The sequence below is a fragment of the Camelus ferus genome, chromosome 8 (assembly GCF_009834535.1).
Source record: "Camelus ferus isolate YT-003-E chromosome 8, BCGSAC_Cfer_1.0, whole genome shotgun sequence".
In the NCBI taxonomy this organism is placed as follows: Eukaryota; Metazoa; Chordata; class Mammalia; order Artiodactyla; family Camelidae; genus Camelus; species Camelus ferus.
The window spans coordinates 66,469,958-66,491,359 of NC_045703.1; the positions used below are offsets into that span (position 1 = coordinate 66,469,958).

General features: G+C 47.4%; 1 protein-coding gene across 2 annotated transcripts in view; it reads left to right on the forward strand.

Moving 5' to 3' along the window:
- Nucleotides 1–21,356, forward strand: part of TMEM181 (transmembrane protein 181) — a 70,291-nt gene extending 48,935 nt beyond the window's left edge. For both annotated transcript variants that reach the window (XM_032485269.1, XM_032485270.1), the window contains exons 7-17: nt 6,540–6,620; nt 8,392–8,491; nt 8,893–9,023; nt 9,275–9,366; nt 10,168–10,225; nt 13,024–13,126; nt 13,682–13,733; nt 15,498–15,580; nt 16,644–16,733; nt 17,538–17,604; nt 18,014–21,356. In XM_032485269.1, coding sequence (XP_032341160.1) covers nt 6,540–6,620; nt 8,392–8,491; nt 8,893–9,023; nt 9,275–9,366; nt 10,168–10,225; nt 13,024–13,126; nt 13,682–13,733; nt 15,498–15,580; nt 16,644–16,733; nt 17,538–17,604; nt 18,014–18,092 — 936 coding nt within the window. In that variant the 3' untranslated portion in view covers nt 18,093–21,356. The remainder of the gene's footprint in view (nt 1–6,539; nt 6,621–8,391; nt 8,492–8,892; nt 9,024–9,274; nt 9,367–10,167; nt 10,226–13,023; nt 13,127–13,681; nt 13,734–15,497; nt 15,581–16,643; nt 16,734–17,537; nt 17,605–18,013) is intronic.
- Nucleotides 21,357–21,402: the final 46 nt, after the last annotated feature.

Sequence of the window (21,402 nt, forward strand, 5' to 3'; positions counted from 1 at the left end):
TCTTCTGTGGCTGGTAAAATAATAAACTGGTCACAAAGCAGGATGGATAGAACAAAACACATACTGATTTTTTAAAAAAGGAAAGAAAATGTATGAATTAAAAGTGTTAATTAAAATTTTATATGATAGAAAACTGAAGGCTATCTCTGGGTGGTGGCATTAATGTTTAATTTCTTTTTTTCTCCTCTTTTTCATAAGGAGCTTTTATTAATTACATTTATCATCAGGAGAGAAAATTATTTGTTTTTCAAAAAGCTCCTAAGAAAATTGATATTTGAAAGGGGAAGTCTAACATACAGTCTAGCCGCTCACTCCAAAAAGTTCGGTTATCCAAGAGCTGCCTCAGAGATTCACAAGGTAACATTATGTCTAGAAAGGAATTTAGATATTAGAGAACCTTCTGTAAAGTGTTTCAATGTTTTTTATAAAATTGCTGCTGAAGACAGTATCCCTTACGCTGCTAACTCTGATCTAAACCCGCAAACAGGATTCCTCTGACCATTTGTTATGGCTCCATTTATTAGCTGTGCAGTCATCACATTTCTCTTTTGGTATTAGCTGCTAGACATTTTCGAAATAAGTTTTATGCTGAATTGTAGTAATTACTAACATCCTGGTATGTAGGTTGCTGGTATAATTACCCTCTTTCTTTATTGTTTTACCTTTTTAGAATCCTTTAAGATTGTTTCTGTCAAATCTGGCTTTTTATTATAAGCTACCTTCATTCCTTTTTGGAAGTAAACAAAATATAATTAGTAAAATATATCTTCAGAGTATTTTAGTGATACTATCATACACCCACCAGAATGGTTAAAATAAAAAATGCAAAAAAAAAATGCCAAAGTTGGTAAGGATGTGGAGCAGCCAGAGCTCTGTACCCTGCTAGTGAAAGTGTAAGTTGGTGCAATGGAAATGCAAAATATAGACCAAACATTTAAATTTTCATATCATAGCAACACAATTCTAAATAGCTCCCAACTGTAAACTACCCATCGACAGTAGAATGAGTACATAAATTGTGGCATCTTCCTGTAATGGAATATTATACAGCAGTGAGAGTGAGTGAGGACAGCAACATGCAACATTGAGGATGACTTTTGTGAATGTAATTGTTGAATAAAATATGCCAAATACAAGATAGAACATAGTGTGTGATTCCATGTGTATAAATCACAAAACCAGGCAAAATGAATGAATCCATGCTGTTACTTCCGGATCAGTATTACTCTTGGGTGGGTAGTGACTTAGAGGGGGCGTACAGGGAGGGGCTTCTGGGGGGATGTGATGGTATTTTTGAGCTCAGGTTTTGACCGTGAGAAGCGTGCTTCCTCTCTCCTTTTTCTCTCAGCCCCGTGTTCTGTGGACTTCCAGTTCATGGACTTCTGTGTACATGTTTATCTTTCTGAAGGACAGTGGCAGTCCTTCTGTCTCTTCTGTCAGTCTGCTCCTTTTGGCTGTGTCTTGCCCACCTCCCATTGCCAGTCAAGTCAAGACCACCTTCCAGGTCCTGCAGGGACTTACCAGGTACTGCTTGTCTCCTGTGTTTTCAAAGACGTTTGTTCCCTTGGCCAGGCTCCGCACATGTGATGGAGTGGAGACTTCAGACCCCCGCCGACTGCTTGCACTCACTTTTCCATCATTTTCTTCTGAGCGTTGCGAGCACCTTCTCTGCACATGTCACATCAGCCCCCTGTGTTGTCACAGCTGATCTGGGCATTGTCCCCTCTGATAAGTGATTGATCTGTTCAGGTCAATTCTTGAATAACATCCTGTAGACATTGTCCATTTTTCATTTCTTCCTTTTTATTCCTAAGCTGTGACTTTTCACTGGGGGATGAGATCAAAACCACAACCCACGTTCCCGAGTGCTCTGGTCTTCTGTCGGATGGCTCCTCCACTCTGCTCCACTGGGAGTGAGAGGCCTGGTGGCAGGCAGTGCTTTGAGAAGGACCAGTGGCTTCTTGGCTCAAACCTGATACGTCGTCGTCACAGGACAGATTACAGGGCCGTGTGCTAGGCTCTTCCTCCCCTAACATTTCTGTGTGGCATCTTTCACATCGTGTTTCAAGCCTTGGAAACCAGGCTGTGAGTCTGGCTGGGGACCTCATTCTGGGGTCGCTTCATGCTGTGCAGGTTTCTGTGCACGGTGCGGGGCTGAGCAGCCCGCACCCGGTCCTCCCTCCCCTGTGTTCTGCGGCTTTCCCATTCAGGGGACTTGCTGAGGATGGCACAGAGTACTTGTTCTCTGCCCCCAAGTTAGTCAGCTCCTGGAGTTGTTTCTACTGTTTTTTTCCTCCCCTAAGTTCAATTGTGTCACGTCCACACAGGGTCTAACATTGTATTTGCTTGCACATGGTCAAAGTAGGTGCTCAGCGAATGTTGAATGGATGTGTGGAGGAGCTGGACCCCAAACCTGTAGCTTGTAACGAGGGGGAAATGACCCAGGGCATGAAAGGGGCCCTCGTTCCCAAGGTCAATTCACGAATGACAGGTGAGCCCATCTCTGGAGGGACAGAGGCGGCTTTGTGAACACTGCGGGGTCGTGATGCAAAAGCCATGAAGGGATTGATAGCTCTTAAGACTTCAAAGAAAATGTCTAAAACCCAAGGGTTTCCTGGGATTATACTGTTCTCTTTTACTTACTTACTTTTTAGTTTCAGATGCACACTTTGGCACCTAAGAATAAGTGCGCAGACAAGCCCCCGTAGTCTGTGTTGGGTCCGTACAGCGGCCACTCTGGTTACGCCACTGCCTGACAGTCCCTGGGACTGTTACCCCCCGCCCCAGCCCAGGCATCACCGGACCCATGGCGGCTGGAGGGCCGCTGTCTGTAGCAGGGGGGCCCAGGCCCTGTTCTCCAAGCTTCACACCTTCTTCTTGGGCTCACTCAAGGAAAAGATAGACTTTCAAACCCTTGGCACAGGTGAATGCCAGGTGGAGCCGTGAGGCTGGTCTGGCCTCAGAGGACACAGAGGTGATTCTGCTCAGCTGCTGCAGACAAAGACGGCCTCCCAAGTGCTCGTGGTGGGAAGTTTCCCGTGTCAGGAAAGGCGGTGGAAGGTACCACAGGAGCAAAGTAAGACAGGGTCCCGGGTGCCCGCTGAGCGCCAGGCCCCAGCTCGAGGCCCAGCACTGGGAGCCAAGCGCAAGCTTTGTTTTTCTTCTGGGTCTCAACTGCTCATCTTTCTCCTCTCCTCCTATTAACTCACATTTTAGAGTTAAAATATGGATTTTAGGTTAAGCTATTCATTTATTGAATAGAGCATTATTTTCTAGTGCTGATTTTGTAAGTGAGCGAGTTGATTGTTTTGTACTCCTGAGACAGTATCCCCTCCTCCTGGGGGTCCGTGGTTATTTTCTTTCCCAAGACTTACAGTCCCTTGAGGGTAGAAATACATACTTTCTTCACTGTTACTTTAAACATATTTTGTGAGTCTTTTTCTTGTAGTAACTATTCTTTTTTCTCTTCTTGATTATGCCTTAGAATTTGTTTTTTTAAACTAAGGTATTAGACTTCTTTAAATATTATGTTCACATCATCGCTCATAATCACTACTGTGATCATTTTGTAAATAATACTGTTGTAAAATGTAAACAATATGGCAGTAGTCACAATAGCTGTATGGCTTCGGATTTAGAAGAACAGCATTATTGTTTACTGGACTTTCATGTTTGCCAGGCGCTGTGCTACAAACTTCTTCCATGCATCATCTTATTTCATTGTTATGAGAATTCTACAAAGTAGCTAACAGTATCCCTACTTTATGGAGGAGAAATCTGAGGTTTGATGAGATTGTCAGTTGCCCAACCAGAAGATGGAAGAGCAGGGATTTGAACCTGAACCTCTGACTTCACGATGTGTGTGCTCTTCATCCCTGTGGTCCCTGCTTTCCCGTGAGCATCAACTGTTAATAGTTGGTTTCTGTTTGATAGGTTGATTTGGATGTAATTGACATAGAGTGAAGTGCACATGTTTAAAACATAAAATCTGATATATTTTGACATGTGTGAATACCTGGGAAGCCACCACCATGATCCAGAGTACAGCCTCCCACCCCTAAAAGTTTCCTTGCAGCCCTTCCTCCTGTTAGGTTCTCATCCCCAGGACCCCTTCCTCCTGTTGGGGTCTCATCCCCAGGCCAGCACCAATCTGCTTGCACTGCGGATTCATTTGTATAAAGGAGTCATACAGCACGTCTGCGTTCTTTCGCTCAGCATAGTTATTTTGAGATTGATTGACGATGTATCAGTAGTTCCTTTCTTGGTGGTGCTGGGTCATGCTCCAGTGCGTGGACATAGCACAGTTTATCCCCTCATCTGCTCGTGGACATCTGGGTGGCTTCCAGTTTGGGGCTGCTATAAATAAAGCTGCTGTGAACTTCTGAGTACAAGTCTGTGTGGACATGAGCTTTCACTTCTCTTGGGTAAATACCTACGAATACCCTGGCTGGTCACACGGTAGGGGTCGTGTAACTGTTTAAGAAGCTGACACACTGGGTCCCAGGGTGGCTGTCTTGTTCCACGTTCCTGTCAGCAGTGCCAGAGCCCCGGTTGCTTCACATCCTCGTCCCTCGGTAGCTTGGCCTTTGTAATTCTGGCCGTTCTAATAGGTGTGTAGCGGTATTGCATTGTTAACAGTACTGTGAAAATAGTGGTCTTCCTGGCTTGCATTTTTTGACCAGAAATCTATCATCCTTATTTTTATCCTTTAATAATACCCCTCCCCTCCTGCCCGCTCCCTTACTCCCACTTTTAAGATTTTTCTTTTACTTATGAAAACAGTTTGATTATGGTGTTCCCTGGTGACTTTTCTTCATATTTATTGTACTTAGGGTCCACTGAGCTTCTTTGGTTTGTGAGTTTATAGTTTTCATCAAATTTGGGAAAATTTTGGCCATTGTTTCTGCAAAGATTTTTTTCTATCCTCCTGCCCTCTCCCTGCCAATAGAAATTCGAGGACTCCACTTGTACACCTGTTAGGCCACCTGAAGTTGTCTCACAGCTTACTGATGCTCTGTTCATTTTTGTTTCATTTTAGATCATTTCTTCTGCTCACCTTCATGTTTGTTACCCTCTGTAATGTCTCCCTCGAGGTCTCTGTCTCACCTGTTCAGTCTCTCCTCTGCCCCCTTGGTGTCCTCATCCACTAATTCTGTCGTCTGTGATTTCTGGGTCAGTTTCGATTGATTAGTTTTTTCCTCATTAGGGTTTATATTTTGTTGCTTTTTTACATGCCTGGCATTTCTGATTCAGTGCCAGACATAATATTGACTGTTAGAGTTTTGTATTCTGATAAACATGAGCTTTGTTCTGGGATGTTGTTACGTTACTTGGAAGTGGTTTGATCTTTTCAGGCCTGATTTTGAAGTTTACTAGATGAGACCAAAGCAGCATTGAGTCTAAGGCTGATTTTTCCCCACCACTGAGGTAAAAGCATTTGGAGTATGCTGCACAGTACCCATTTGTGTGTTTCTTCTCACCGCTGTTACTGGCCCTCTGTGAGTGCTGGTGACCCTTTGAGGGTGGTTTGCAAATGCTCCTGCACTGCTCAGCATTCAGGTGAGGATGGGGAGAGGGCGGTGTTTGGCAGGTGTCCGGAGCTCGCTCTGTGCTGCCCTTAGTGCTTGTCCTGTGGGTCGTAGCTGGTGGACTGTGGCCCTGCACTCACAGCGGTGTGTTCACGACTTGGGGAGACCACTGGGTTCTGCTTGGGGTTCCCCAGGGCTTGGGGTGACCAGAGGGTACACCTCTCCCCCATCAGCCAGAGATTGTGGCCTGTCATTGCCTTGTGTCCTCTGTGTGTGTGTGTGTGTACATTTAATGTTTCAGGCAAGTAAAATCTAGTGTCTGTAGCTTTCTCTGCTCTGCACAATTTTTAAATTGCTCAGATGATTTTAATTCAATGCATATTCAGTCCATGGAAATGATGGGGCTTACTGGCCTGGTGCAGAGTGGATGAATCTGGCTCGAGACCGAAGCTGGAAGGGCTGCCCTCCGCCTGTGGTCAGCACGTGGGGCATCTCCGCTCTGTTAGGTGTGTACTTGATGTGAGTCACGCTCCGCACGAGAACTGACAACTGTCACTCCACTGTGGTTTTTTGATGTCAGATTTATGTTTTTATGTTTCACTTAGTCTTTTTTAACAACATCACACCTGTGCACATTTTTGCATCTTTTAAAAATCTGTTTCTTTTAATGGAAAGTATGGCTTTCTAATTAAGGGATTGACAGTGTTGATCTTTGATATGAGATTTAAAAGCGAAATGCTCTTATTATTATTTTAGAATAATTTATCTGCCAGATTCGTCATTAGTATGCCATTATTTAAAACTATTTTCAATTTTGGTACGATGTGTGTGTTCCTAAATATAAAACTAAAATGTACTAAGTGTTAAAATTTTAGAATATGTAAGAAAAGTATAGGGAAAGAGAACATTTTAAATTACATGTTGTCCTGTGCTTAGAGGTAACCGTTACTGATCTGGCGTACTTCCTTTCAGATGCATTTTTCCAATTTGTTCTCCTGCTTTCCATTTTAGTGGAAGACTTATGACCCTGCATTTTCCAAGTTGGAAATTTGGTTCCGATTCGTCTTTGTGGTGCTTACCTTCATTGTCACTGTAAGTACCTTTCACCTGCCAGAATATGTCGGAAACCTAAGAAGGGCAAAGTTAGTTTATGAATTATGATTATTGAAGTGTGAACTACACAGGAGATTTATCTGAACTTGGAGACACTCCACCCAATGAGCCGACTCCATGTTATTAAATATCCTGTATTTCTGCTAGGGTGCTGGGTGCAGGAAGAATGCTGTGGTAGCTTTAGTAAGGACTTCTGCGTAGTACATAGTAATTACAGATCACTGACTTGTAAGTAAATTCTCGTCGATGTGTAATGACAAATGTCATTAACCTATGCGGAAGGAATTCTGCCTTGTTTGAATGACCTTCTTTGAGTGCAGAGTACAGCACATTCTTGGGTTTTTACCTTGGAAAATGGGATCAGACCTTTCAGTCTTTGGGCTTTTTCTGGAGTGAGGCCACAAATGAGGGGGAGTGGACATGCAGGCTGTTGGCTCATTTGGGATCCGAGGTCTCTGTCCACAAGTGCACTGTGACTCTGGGGGATGGTTACCCATGGAGTACAAGTGGTTTCCACAGAAGCCGAGCCGGAGAAGGTGGGAACTTATAAATTGGAGGAGGTGTACCTGAAGGGTGGTATCCTGCCCTCATCGGCTGCTTGCCCCATGCCAACACAGAGGGTGTGACATTTAGGAGATATGTCCACTCTCTGTAGGGGTGGCCACTCCAGTTGCCACCCAAGGAACTTGTTGCTCCGCCGACTAATTGTATACAGAAGGAGCCAGGCTCACAGGGGACACATGAGGAAAGTGCCTGATGGCAGTGATCTGGGGCCTGAGTGTGGACGGAGGGCAGGACGTGGCCACAGAATACGCAGAGAGCTGGGCTTGCCCGGGGCTTCCCCTCAAGAACTTACTAAGGGAATGTGGAAAACTGCCATTCATATTTGGTCTGTCAGAAATCCTTGCTGTTTCTTGAGGGATTTCTGTGGCCTGGGAGTCTGCTGTCACACTCTGGGGCCCCAAGACCTGGCCCCCAGGGCACCATGTTCTCAAATAAGGGAAGTGGGCCCTACCATGCATCAGGTCCTGGGTTCAATCTCCAGTGCCTCCATTAAAATAAATAAATAAATGAATGATTGAATGAATGAATAAATGTAATTCCAACCCCCTCCAAAAAACAAAAAAAGCTCAAGAGAAGTGGGCCTGATCCTGACAGACTAGAGGAAATGGCCCATCAGCCCAGGACGTCCAAACTGCCTAGAAAATTATTGGCTTATGTTAGATTGCAGAAAAAACAAGAAAGCAAAACAAAACAACTCCTAAAAATCACAAATTGTATGTTTTAAAGAGTCTAAAGAAATTTCTCCTAGAGGCCAGTTCAGCTTCAGGAAGGCATTTGAAAATAAACACATTGTCTGACCATGGTTGTAAGCCTCGTTCCCTTGGCTTATCCTCGGGGAGCCCTGGTGCCTCCATCTGTGAAAGTTGCCCCTCGAGGAGCGTGGGGCCTGTGCCCGCAGACGTCCTAACCTGCGGCCCCATGGGGACCTGGCCAGGAGGAGGTGGGGTGGTGGCCGTTACACCCCTTGTCCCCTCCAGCCCTGGGGAGGACAGCTGTGACCGTCTCCTCCGTGGCTCCTCGGCAGCAGTTCAGCACCGTTTCCCAGTTGTCACTGATGGTGTCGGGATAGTTCAGCCAGGAGTTAACTCAGCAGGTCTTGGCTGGCACCTAGATGGTGGGTTCAGGGAGAGGGAACGTGGCGCATGAGGGGTGTGGCGGACAGTGACGGGCCTGGTCTGGTTCGCAGTGCCTGTTCGCCCACTCCCTGCGGAAGTTCTCCATGAGAGACTGGGGGATCGAGCAGAAGTGGATGTCCATCCTGCTGCCTCTGCTGCTGCTTTACAACGGTAGGTGCCATTTTCACTTTGGAGCCTTCCCCTTTAACATTTAAAGCTGGAAAGCATCCTAGAGGTGGCCTGGTCCTGGCGTCTCCAGAAGCTCCCAGGGACCCCTGGAGGAGTAGGTGGCAGCGCTCCCATGTGGCGTGAGTGATGCGGTACCAGGAGACGGCAGACACGGCCACTGGGGACGCGGCTGAAGGGAGCAGATGGCGCTCCGTTGGGATCACTGGAGCCACCTGTTCATTGGCTTTTAGGTTTTAAAAAATAAAACAGCCTTCATTCACTCCCTTCCCTTTGGCTCTGACCGGGGAGAAGGCGATCTGAGTTCCGCTCTCACACGGGACGGGCGCCTCGCTGGGTGCTGGCGAGCCTGCCTTCAACAGGCCTGTCTGCCTTTCGCCTTGCAGACCCCTTCTTCCCCCTCTCCTTCCTGGTGAACAGCTGGTTCCCGGGGATGCTGGACGACCTCTTCCAGTCGGTGTTCCTGTGTGCGCTGCTGCTCTTCTGGCTGTGTGTGTACCACGGCATCCGGGTCCAGGTGAGCCGACAGCCCTCAGCACTGCTGGGGGAGTCAGGGACTCAGTCCTTCCGTTCCGGACTCTGGTGGTAATCCTTAAGATGAACTTGCCTTTGAGGACTGTCTTCAGCCTCGTGGTCAGCAGAACGCGTGCTGTGTAGAAGTGATTTCAGTACCTGTGATCCAGTGTGGTCTACTGGGGGGAATGGTTTGCTAGAATTACTAACTTCTCTATTTCTTACTCTTTTTTTTTTTTTTTTTTGCTTTTTTAGGGAGAAAGGAAGTGCTTGACTTTCTATTTGCCTAAATTCTTCATTGTTGGACTATTGTGGTTGGCCTCTGTTACTCTTGGAATATGGCAGACGTGAGTAATTTTACTGTGTGTGGAACTTCAGTCTTAGCGTTTAACAAGGGCAGATAGACCCAAAGTTGACTGTTTTGTGAACTCAATCGGAAAGGAATCTGTCACTTAGTGTTTCAAGACTTGGTAGTGTGACTTGAGCTGAGGATTCATTTTCGCTTGAATGGCATGCAGAGATGTACACGATTCTTCTAGTCTAGGGTGGACAATGAAGAAGACCAGGTCGTTTCAGATTTCTCCTCCCAAGAGGCAGAGACTTCACGTGCAGGAATGACACTCAGGTCTGCTCCTGGCTCACCACTGTCCCCAGGCGTGGTTTCTCCTTTGGCTGCATCTGTAAACTTCCTCTTCCTTTCACTAGCTTTTCCACGTGCCTCTCCCCACCCACCTGTCATCTCTGCAACCCAGTGTCATTTTGAAATGAGCTTCGTGAAGTTTGTACTTACTTTTATTTGTTTCTTTGTGTGCTCATCTATTTCTTAGTGCCCATGTACGCCATTGAAAAGTGCTTGGAAGACATCTCTTAAAACTGCCAGAGAAATAATAGTATAGGGGTTTTCATAACGAAAAATACTGCAGCTTCACAATACTGATGCCTGTGGGCAGTTAAGCTTCGTTATGTGCTCTTTCAATATGAAATTAGGGTGTCTCATAAAGTTAGGATCACTTTTTAAAAATCTTTTACTCTTGGTCAGCAAGTAGTTTATGTTAATAAGTTTTTTTTTAAAGCCAAGTGAGAGAAAGTGTAAAATAAAAAGTAAACTAGTTATTAACCTATGTTTTTTTATAACATCTTATTTTTAGAGTTAATGAATTACATGATCCAATGTACCAGTATCGAGTTGACACAGGAAATTTTCAGGTAAGGATTGTTGGTGAAGCCTGACGATTTTTTTTAAAATGCTGTTTTAAAAAAATTACTGAATTCAGTAACTTAAATTGTACTGTTGACACAAGCTTGCTAACTGGTTGTTTGGGAAGGACTGTAGAAAGTTCATGGGTGGAAAATTTGGAAAAATGTATTTGAATAGTGTGAAAAATAAAATTTTAGATACTATGTTGTTGCTCCCCGCCCTTGGTTTATGGATGCAGTGCCAGGGCGCAGACGTTGTGTCAAATTCTAGGAACCTTGCAGAACAATTAGGAACACGTTTTGTTCATGTAATTCTGTGAAGTAGTGGGAAGGTGTCCTGGGGCCGGGGCCGGCTTCGTGGGCCTGCAAGGCCTGCGGCCACAGGGCCCTGCGCTCGAGGTGAAGCTCTGCTGTCACCGTCCTGAAATTTTTGGTCCTTTTTAAATGAGGCATCCAGCATCTTTATTTTACGTGGAGGCCCACGAATGGCAATCAGCCATGAGTGAGGCCTCCTCTCGACCGTCCAGAGTGTGTCCCATCCCTCTATGCCTCACAGGCAGCCCCCTCTGGGCGCAGCACGCTGCCGGGCCCAGGCGTGGAGGTGCCCAGTGCCAAGGGGCAAGGGGGCCCTGCCAGGAGTCTAGGAGTCATGCTCCCAGCGCAGGGCAGTCCCAGAGGCACAAAGGTGAATCCTGACCTTGGGTGACATCCAGCGTTTTTCTGTATGGCTTTGCAGAGAGTGAGCAAATCTGTAGTTCTTTGTGGGAATGGCCTCTGAAAAAGAGGGGAGTTTAGTGAGTGATGGTTTGTTGAAAAGCTGTGTGTCATAGGAAGCGGTGTAGGCGCCTGGTTCTTAACTGGAGTGCGCTAGCCCAGGGCCTGTGGCCTCTCCATTCCATTATTTATCAACGTGAGGAGTTGGCAGGTCACTGAATGTTTGCCTTATGAACATGCTATCGTGACCTTTGCCCTCAGAATATGTGACCTTGTCAGGGAGAAAAGACATAGAAAATAGAGACCGATATTCCAGGGTGCAGGGCCCTGCCAGGTGTGTCTTTGTGGACCTCGTGCCCAAGTTCCTGGGGGGTGGCGGGGAGGGGCGTCTTTCTTTGTGTTTTGTCCTCTGTTTTTGTCTTTGAATTAGCCTCATAATGCTTTCATAAGTTTGTGGGAGGGGCTGCACCTTGAGCTGGAGAGGAGGGGCAGGCATCCTGGGCCAGGGAAGAGATGCTGTTCCGAGAAGCGTGGGGACGACTCTGAGCAGGGAGACCTGAGTCAGGGTGTACCCTGTGGGGGGCTGTGCTGGGAGGGAAATATGGACGTCCTGTGAAGGCTCTGGGCCACATCATGTGAGGGATGAGGCCTCAGGGGAGGCTGTTCTTCTTGGGGACAGGGACACAGAAGGAAGGGAGAGGAAGGCACACATTCTCAAGGAAGATTCTGCAGACCCCAGTGACAGATCACATAGGATGGTGTTGGTTGAGTGTAACTCCCAGATTTAGATAAAATAACACAGATTCCTGCTAATCTACTGTTATCAGAGCTTCTGTCCAGCACAGACCACTCATTTTTCATGGGAGGACACAGGTGGTGACAGTCTTGCCTGAGGTCACACTCCAGGACCTGTGCTGTGATGAGGCTCTCTGGCCTGAGGGTAAAGCCCATGGTCCTGGGTGGCAGCCATCCCTCTTTCCTGTCTTTTTCGTCTGTGAGGTAGGGTAATAATGGACTCTTCCCTAAAGAGTTGCTGTGAGGGTCGAGTTAGAGAAGGAGGGTGAAGAATTTAGCTGGACAAGGAGCAGGGCAGGGTCACCACGGCTGTGGTTGTCTGTCCCCTTCTCAACCTGGTGGTTGGGGACACCAGCCACAGGGGCTCAGGAATCCTTGCAGCCTCCCTGGGAAGGACAGATGGAGTGGCTGAGTCTGTGACTACAAGAAACCTATGAAAACGTTGACTTCTAGAAAGCCGAAAATAGCTAAAGAACCCCACGACTGATCAAGTGCAGCCCCTTTACATCACAGATGAGGAGACTGAACCCAGACTTCAGTCACAGGTTCCGACGAGGTAGAGGCAGGTTCCTGGCTTCCTGACCATGGAGGGGTTCTGGCTCTGAGAAGAAGCAAGGGCAGGGACGGGAAGACGGGATGGGGTGGGATGTCCGTGCACAGAGACAGCCTCGAACTCCAGCGAAGGTTCTGCGAGAGCAGCATGTCTCTCACTGGCAGGGCACCCGGTGGGGCCTGGCCTTCGTCAGCCTCCTTCCCTCTCACTGCTGACGGCAGAGGAAAGTCTTCTGTGTTTTCTGTAACAAAATTACAGAACCGTGTGACTTTAGACCCACTGTCTTCTCGATGATCTAGTTTAATTCCTTCATTTCACAGAAAAGAAAACCAAGGTCCAGCAAAGTTGAGATCCAGGCCTGGACACATACCACTGTCCTCATGAGGGGAGCCAAGCCCTCACCCCCGGGAGAGACAGGGAGGAGCCATTGCCATTAATTGAGCATGTGCTATGTTCCAGGCCCTGTGCTCAGAGCTTCCTGGGTGCCCTGGGAGGCATCTGCTCGTCTGATTAGCAGGGCTGGGTGTCCTGCAGGGGGAGCCGGCCACCTGTGCCCACAGAGAGGCTAAGCCCCATCAGGAAGGTCAGAGCACGATCTGGTGCCATTTGAGCCATTTGAGGCTGTGACCTCCAGGGCTCCAGCTCCCTTTTGGAAAGGGTTGGCTTTCCTGCCTGCAGTGGTGTTGGAGGAAGAGGCGGCGCTCAGACCCGGTGGTTATTCACGTGCTGTCTGGTGTCGCTGCAGGGAATGAAGGTTTTCTTCATGGTGGTGGCCGCCGTGTACATCTTGTACCTTTTGTTCCTGATAGTGCGGGCCTGCTCCGAGCTGCGGCACATGCCGTACGTAGGTAAGTGCCACTTCACAGCCCCCGCACCTGCTGCAGGCTTGTGGGGGGCGGTGGTTGGAGCCACCAAGCTGGTGGCCTGACCCCGAGGGGAGACCCAGGGCCTGGGCCCGTTCCCACAGGCTGGGGACCAGCATCTCTGGGCCCTGGGGAGCCGCAGCAGGGCTGCAAGGGTGACTCTGGGCCATTCGGACAGGGCCTTGGCCAGTGCTGGAGGGAGGCCTGCAGGGTGGAAGCCAGCTGGGACCCTGGGTGCCAATGTGGCCGCTGGAGCTGCCTGGGTCCTTCTGGAATCGCACCTTACAAGTCACTTGACCTCATAGGATCTTGTCCCCCAGTCTGTCACAACCAAATAATAATGGCCATGGGCTCTCTGGGGGACCCCAGACTCTGGGAGGTGAGCCGGCATTTCTCCTGGGCTCCAGGTACTAACAGCTTTAAAGTCCAGAGGGAAGAAGGGCTTTGTTCAATGTTTGCTTTATTTCCAAGGTCTCTGGGATGATGGTGGGATTTACTTCCAGTCTGGCGGCTTAATGGGAATGTTTATTTCTTTTTCAGATCTCAGGTTAAAATTCTTGACCGCACTGACTTTTGTAGTGCTTGTCATTAGGTAAGAAGACTTTATCTCTTGAAAGAAGCAAAATGTGAATTTTAATTTTACTGTCATGAATATATTTTGTTCCCTTTTATGGGGTTAATTTGGTGCTTCTAGCCAGTGTATCCATTAGGGGGAGACTTCCTCCCCAGGGCGGGGCCCCGACGTGTATGGTGGCTGAGGGAGTGCCCGGGGGAGGGAGGAGTGTTAATAAAGACATACTTCCAGCGCTGGTTGTGTCTTTGGATGAATTCCAGGTAGTTTTTTGGTTGTTTATGGTTTGTCTCTTTCTGCTAAAATCAGAACTCAGAGGAGGAAAAGCATGTAGTTACCTGCATTTCTTTCTTCATTGTTCGGGTGGCAGATAAATGGCTGTCAGCCCTTTTCCTTGGTGGGTGCACCCAGTGCTCTGCGGTCCCAGCCTTGTTGACTGGAGGACCCTCGCAGGCACCTGGGTTCGTTCCTCGCCCTCCAGGAGTCGTGTGCCTCGCTCAGCAAAGCACGCGAACCCCCCCTGGACTGCAGATGAGCTTGAGTTTTATTCAGCGTCTAAATTCACCTGAAAATAGAGGTGCATGTGTTGTAACTTAGTCTCTCTTCAGCACTAAGTGTGCCCTCACCTGCTTTTACACATGCAGCACTCCTCCCATCTCCTCACAGCCCTCCTCTCTCTCACACGCCCCCTCACACACTCCCACACACCCTCTCTCTTACACACCTTCACCTTCGCCCCACACACACACCCTCACGCACCCCGGTCCACGGGGGGAGCTGCCGGCTCCTTGTGATGACCTCTGTACAGTCTGTCTGGAAGCGGTTAGGCTTTTGTGATCTTTCTTCATAGACGTTTCAAGGGGACTCATTCATTCATGCAGTAAATACTTACGGAGTGGCTGCGCTGGTCAGCCGGCAGACAGGCTTCTCCTTGTGGCGGCACTGATATTCCAGTGGAGGAAGATAAAGAAGTAAATAAATAACATGAGTGCCATGGTGAAATCAGTCGGATGTGAGGACAGCAGGAGGGAAGTGGCTGTTTCAGTAGGGTGGGTGGGGGCACCTCTCTGAGGAAGTGACCTTTGGCCTGGGGCCTGAAGGAGGGCCTGAAGCTGGGGCTCGGGGACAGCAGCATCACAGGAGATAGGGACGTGAGGGAGGGTGACCGCTGGCTGGGAGGTCAGGTTGGGCCTCGTAGGCCACCGTGAAAAGCCTGGGTTCTTTTCTCAGCGATGGGAATCCTTGCAGGGTTTTCAGCTGGGAGGTGAAGGGATCTGATTTACATTTGATTAAACACTCAGTCTGGCTGTGACTGGGGAGTGGATCACAGGGAAGGGAGGGGGCTTCCTGTTACCAGAGCCGTCTGTCGTCACGCGCATCAGTGGGCGGGTGTCAGAGCAGAGGTGTGTGGGCCCCTGCGCGAGGAGGGGAAGTAGGGCCAGGAGGAGCAGACCCTCCCCGGGGAGCTGGTGATGTGTTGGAGGAGGTGGTCCTGACAACATGACTGAGGGAGTAAGAGACAAGGAGGGGCCTGTGCCCGGGGGGCCGCAGGGCCCCGATGCCAGGCTGTGACAAGGTCCACATCCCAGCAGCTGGGCCGCCTGGATCTGAGACCAGGAACCAGCGGCAGAGGCTGTGTGTGCACGTGTGTGTGTATGTGTGTTTGCAGGCGCACGAGTCTCCATGCAGAAATAATTGTGACTGGACTAAGTGAATGTAACAAGTTCTGTGAAGCTGGTGCTGTTTCTTGGTATATTTTGACATGTTGGCCCCTCTTTTTTCCAGCATCGTCATCCTCTATTTAAGGTTCGGAGCACAAGTATTACAAGACAATTTTGTAGCCGAACTGTCCACTCACTACCAGAATTATATCCTTTTGTGGAAAGACGTCAGGCACACACCCTAGTGGAGGGGGCAGCGTTCCAGGCCTGAGAACATCAGGAAGCGGCAGGTCACCTGTACGGCGTGCCCTGGGGGCTCCACAGCTGTCGGTGCTGAGCAGGAGGTGGGCTTGCTGTCTGGCCCTCTGAGACCCCGCAGGGCACGGCAGTGCCCGAGGTCTCACCAGGTGGGGCCAAGCCTGCAGCGCCCACAGCTGCTCTCCGCACTGTGCTCTCGCTCAGTGGCCCGGGGACTGGAAAGGACATTCCAAGCCTCATGTCGGGCCAGGGCTGCCCGCCCCTCTCTGCAGAGCATGAGGAGAGGCTGAGGCCTGCTTCCAGGGTCCTGTCTCCCCCAGATGGCATCTCTTACTGTCCCCCAGGTGTGTCCAGCGGTGGTTTACCTGTGTCTCCAGAGAGGGGAGGCGAACAGCGGGACCTCCTTCGGTTCCTCGAGGCCTGGTGCCTGGGCAGGAAACCCTTTCAGATGCTTGATCAGGTTGAGTGCATGGCCCCTACCTCCCTTCCAGTGATGGCTTCCATCAGGGGATGCTTTGGGGCTAATCCTTCACATCTTGGGTTCTTTCCATGGGGCGCCTTACCTTACTTACATCCATAGAATTAATGCACAATTTTTCACATATTTGTGACTGCATTTCACACTAAACTTTTATCAGTTTCTTGAAGGGGTTTGTAACCCAGAAAATGTGAAGAATGATTAAGAGTCTGTTTCCAGTTCTCTGTTTCATTCTTTATTCACCCGTATCCATGTGGCCTTCCTGCCCTTTGCGTATAACTTGATCACATCAGGTTCTGCCACCCCAGAGGTCTCCATGGATAGGAGAGAGCACAGTTCACCTGTGATTTACAGGTGCCCATGAACGGTCACTGTAACCTCTGGCAGGGGGCTTGCCCTGTGGCATCCTGACGTCCGGGTGTGGACCCTGGGTCCTGGTGGGCGGTTCACAGTCACTGATGTTAGGAGCAGTGGCCGGCTGGCGTGTCCACACAGACCATGTTCTGGGACAGCTTATTCCCTTGACTGTGTCACCAGCTGAATTCTTATCTTTCTATGGCTTGTTGAACTTTTACCTCTACACTTTGGCCTTTGTGTACTCACCCTCGAAGAACGCCCTTTATGGTAAGCTGCCCCGGGGCCGGCTGAGGTTCAGGACCCACTTCCCGGGTTCCCATTAGTGCTGGCGCTGTAATCCGCAGTCCTGCTCTTTAGCAGAGAGAGACAAGGTAGGTTTAAACAGCGAGCTCTGAGCTGCAGTTAGAACACAGCATGTGTTGTCATAACAGCCCAGGATGGAAGGATGTCTTGTGCCGGGGTCCTGACCCAAGCATTACATCTGTCAGCCCCACGAATAAAGTCTGTTGAATACTAGTGCTGGGACCGTTCAAAAGAAAACCAAATGGACCCCCCACCCCGCCCCGAGCAAACCCCAAACAAAGCAGAGCAGCCCCCGTGCAGCGGGGTGAGAACTCCTGGAACCTGGGTGGTGCGTCGCATGTCAGGGCCACCTGGCTTTCCGTTCAGGGAGTTCCCAGAGCACCTGCATGGAGGGTCCTCTCGAGCCTCACAGCCCCTCCTAGTGAAGGTCATTACTCCCATTCACAAATGATGGACCAGAGGCCAAGAAGCTTCCTCAGGCCCAAGGGTGGGAGGGAGCAGGTGGGCAGATCCAGGTGTCTGACCTGTTTGTCAGCCCTGCCCCTGGGGTGGACCTGGGAGGAGGTAGCTGCTCCCACTCCTCATCATGGCCCCGGCTTGTGGACAGGAGAACACGCTCAGGGACAGAGTGACTCGTTCTGGTCACACGGATCATAAATGGTAGAAGCTAGGATTTGAATCCAGCTCTTTCCAACTCTTGTCGTTTTTCTGGGACAGCCTCCTGCCTCTCCCGGGTAGTGACATAAAAATGCTTGCGTTGGTTTTCAGAGTCCCAGCTGAAAGACAATCCTGCGTTCTCCATGCTGAATGACTCAGATGATGATGTCATCTATGGGTAGGTCACTGTCTCCTTGAAGGCTGCCCTCTGGGGGGTGCTCAGCCTGATTCTGCATGTTTATGGAAAAGGCTGTTAATCATTCTGAAATGATTTTCAAGGTATTGTCGCGTTTCTTTCACCTGGGAGCATCACGTGAGCCCCTGGTTTTCTGTTTGCTCATGACTCTGGCTTAGATGGGGTGGTGTCCCTTCTTGCTGGACACCGGCAGTGAGTGGTGACCATGGGAAGAACAGTTCCTTCTGGATGACAGGCCCCGGAGATCAGTGGGTTGAAGGAGTGGGTGGTATCAGTTGGTGATAGAAATGGAGATCGTGAAGCTGGGAAACGAGCTCATGTCAGTGTGAAGAGAAGCCTAAATCAAGTGCTGTCGAAAGCCGAATGGTATCAAAGTTCTCTTTTGTAACAGGAGTGACTACGAAGAAATGCCCCTGCAGAACGGCCAGGCCATCCGGGCCCAGTACAAGGAGGGGTCTGAGAGTGACTGAGCCCCCGGCCGCCCTGCTGTGACCGACCGCTTCCTGGCCTCCCCTCTACCTGCCTGTCTGCAGACTTGTCTTATAAGCAGAGATTTCGTGGTCCTTATTTGTTTACGTTTGTTTGAAGGAAAACTGAAACTGAGGACAAATTTAAATATTAGGCCAAATTTATTGTTAGACTGACTGCATTTATTTGGGAAGAGAGGCACTGACAAGTTTAAACAGCCAAATCGTTTTTCAAAGATTTAAGATGAGAGAGAGCATATCCTCAGTGGCGAGGGAGAAATTACTCCTGTTTTCAATAGAGAAATTACGTACTTTAAAAAATTTACTAATTCCAAGTTCCTGGAAAGCCCTTATGAATAAGGGCCTCAGCATGGTGGCATTTCTCTTCCTCCTCCTTTTCTTCTCTGCCCCATGGAATCAGTTTTTGACCCTTACACTCAAAGGGAAGCCCATTTCTGTGGCTGCCTCACAAAGGCAGTCCTTCCCCACTGAGTGGCCTGTGGTCTGGATGACCCCGCATCTCAAGTGATGGGTAACTGCTGTGAAATGCGTGCAGGGGTAATGGCACTTTAGGAAAAGGGAGATGGGTGGGCAGGTTGTAGCCTTTCCCCGCCATCAGAGCAGAGCCAGTGTCTGGAGTTCTGAGGAGGGTTTGGTAAGGCTCATAAGGAAAGGGTGAGGGTGATTGACAAGTTGTCAGCTCCAGTGGGGAGTGTTGCTCCCACACAGTTTTCCAAGGCCTATGTGTGTGCACATATGTGCATGGGTTTACTGTGTGTGAGCATTACATACATGAACATGAATGATGTCCCTGTGGCTGGGGAGGAGGGTACCCGTTACTATCCCAGTAAGCAGTAGTTTCTGCAGCTCTGTTAAAGGTGATACCCCGTAGAGCTCTATTTTTTTTTTTTTTTAAATAAAAGCTAAACAAGTGATTGATGTAACAATTTTTTCATTATTGCCAAGTTTTTCAGTTTCACATTTGGAAACTAGATGAAAGAAAGTAACACGTTGTAGATGGCTTACGGAGGAACATCTCTGGCAGAAGGTAACTTGCTGGGAATCATTCCCGCCCGTGGTGGTCGAGTGACCAGATGAATTGCTCTGTGGAAGTCTCCTGGAGCCGCTGAATCTGCAGCATTGTAGAAAGCCCTGGAGATTTCCACTTCCTTTCTTTTCATTGACTAAGTATAGGAGTCTGGTATAGATACCTCCTTTGCTTTTCCTTGGACAGGCACAATAGTACCCCTCTTGAATTGTTTACATGTGATGGTTGCAGACATCCTGATCAATGCCATCTTGGCAGAAACAAAGGTATGGGATGTGATTATTCCCCTCTGCAAACAGCACCTGCATTTTCTCCATCTATGCATTAACTCTCAAGTCACCACTCATACCTAAAGGTTCTGTTCCACTGTTGGTAGTGCTGGGAACTCCTGGAGGTTCATGAGAGACTACTCATTATGACTTCGTATCTTTCTTTTTAATTAAAATTTTAATGCTAATGTACCTTTAATATGAATTCCATTTATATTTGTTTTTAAAACCTTGTAAATAAGAATGTTTGAATTAAAACAACTGTATTATTGCAAGGGTAATTCAAGTTTACATGGTTTTTACATTTGCAATGATGTGATTACGTTTTTTGATTCTGTGCATCCAGAGGTATTGAAAAAATTTTCCATTACCAAATTTTACAGCTTATATTAACTATAAATAACTATGTAAATTGATGAAGACTTACTTGTGCTGATTAATGTATTCTAGTATAATATAGTTTACAAGTTTTAATCATTATAAAATAATTGTCCATAATTTGGAATGCTGTTACCAGTAAATGTAAATATCTGAGGCATTTAGCTGTACTCACTAGGCATTTTTAAAGCTTGTCCTTGTCCTGTAGTGTAATTATTAACTGATGACTGATATCTTCACACATTAATTCTTAATGGTATCAAGTCAGTGAAATGAAAAATACAGGTGTATTTATTTACTTTTTGTAACTAAGTTGGAAACAATGAAAAATTCACAAAAGAAAGTAAGGGGGGAATGTTTTTTTATTAAGTCATGCATTTTCAGTTTCTCTTCTCTGGTGTATCATATGTATCAACAGATTACACCTTCCATGTAAAAATTTGCTTAAAGTATATAGCATTTAGCATGTATTACATGTGCCATAGATATTAGGTTAGAACACTAAAGTCTGCCAGAAACTTCAGATAGTAGCAAGAATTTTTTTTTTTGTCTTGCAGGGTATCAAAGTTTTGCAAAGTTAAGTTATAAATTCAAAGGGCTGACTTTAGTTCTTCCATGGTAATGGCTTGAATAACATCATCTTTGGGATAATTTTTATGCTGGTCCAGTCTAGGGGAACCTGGAAGATGACCAGAGGCATTTCAGTTTCCCTAGGGAGAGCTTCATTATCCATGTGGATAAAGGTCCTCTTGATTTATTATTAAATCTTTAAAGCAGTGAAATGATGGCAGTTTTCTCTTTTAAACCCCATTTGAAAGGCTAAAGAAGGGGGTATAAAAAAACATATTCAAGGTTTGTAAGACTGCTCCTGTACATAATTACAGATTGCAATAAAAGTTTCAATATATTATGTAAACCCAACCTGCTACACGAGCAGGTTACAGGATGAATGTCACCAGCCTCAGGTAGTCCATGGACTGTTTACTGAAGGTGCAGTTATGTTCAACAGGTTAAAATGTGGTCACTTCTTTCCTGGAATCCTTCTCACAGGGGAAAACACAGACGCTCATAGAAGGGATGATTAAGAGGGACGTTCAGTGAAGACAACTTAAAACACTAAAGTATGTTTATTTATTTTGAGGGTTTTAGAAACCAGTTGCCTTAGAGGCTAGACTTTTGAAAAACAAAGGTACAACTCTTTTCTGCAGGCCAAGGGGAAGTTGCTGGAGTCTGTCACATCTTATTACCCTGTTTATCTTGATTTGACATGTTTCAGATAAACTGGTAACACAACCATACTATGAAAGAGGATTTTCTGCTACTGAAAACTGCCTTTTTACAAAAAAAACTGTAAATATTTGTAAAGTAACTCTGAACTTTAAGCTCAAAAGGAAAGATATGCTATGTATGAAATCTTGGAACTGTGTCAGTGAGCACAGTAACACTTGATCACAGAATGATCATTATAATCAAAGTAAATAAATGTTTATTTATGGCAAATTTACACTTTGGGAATGGCTTCATTAGGAGACTAATTTTCTGGTAGGTGTTAATAAAATGTTTAATATTTGATCTTTATGTATCTTATTTTTGTCTGCTCTCTGTACATGGAGTTAAT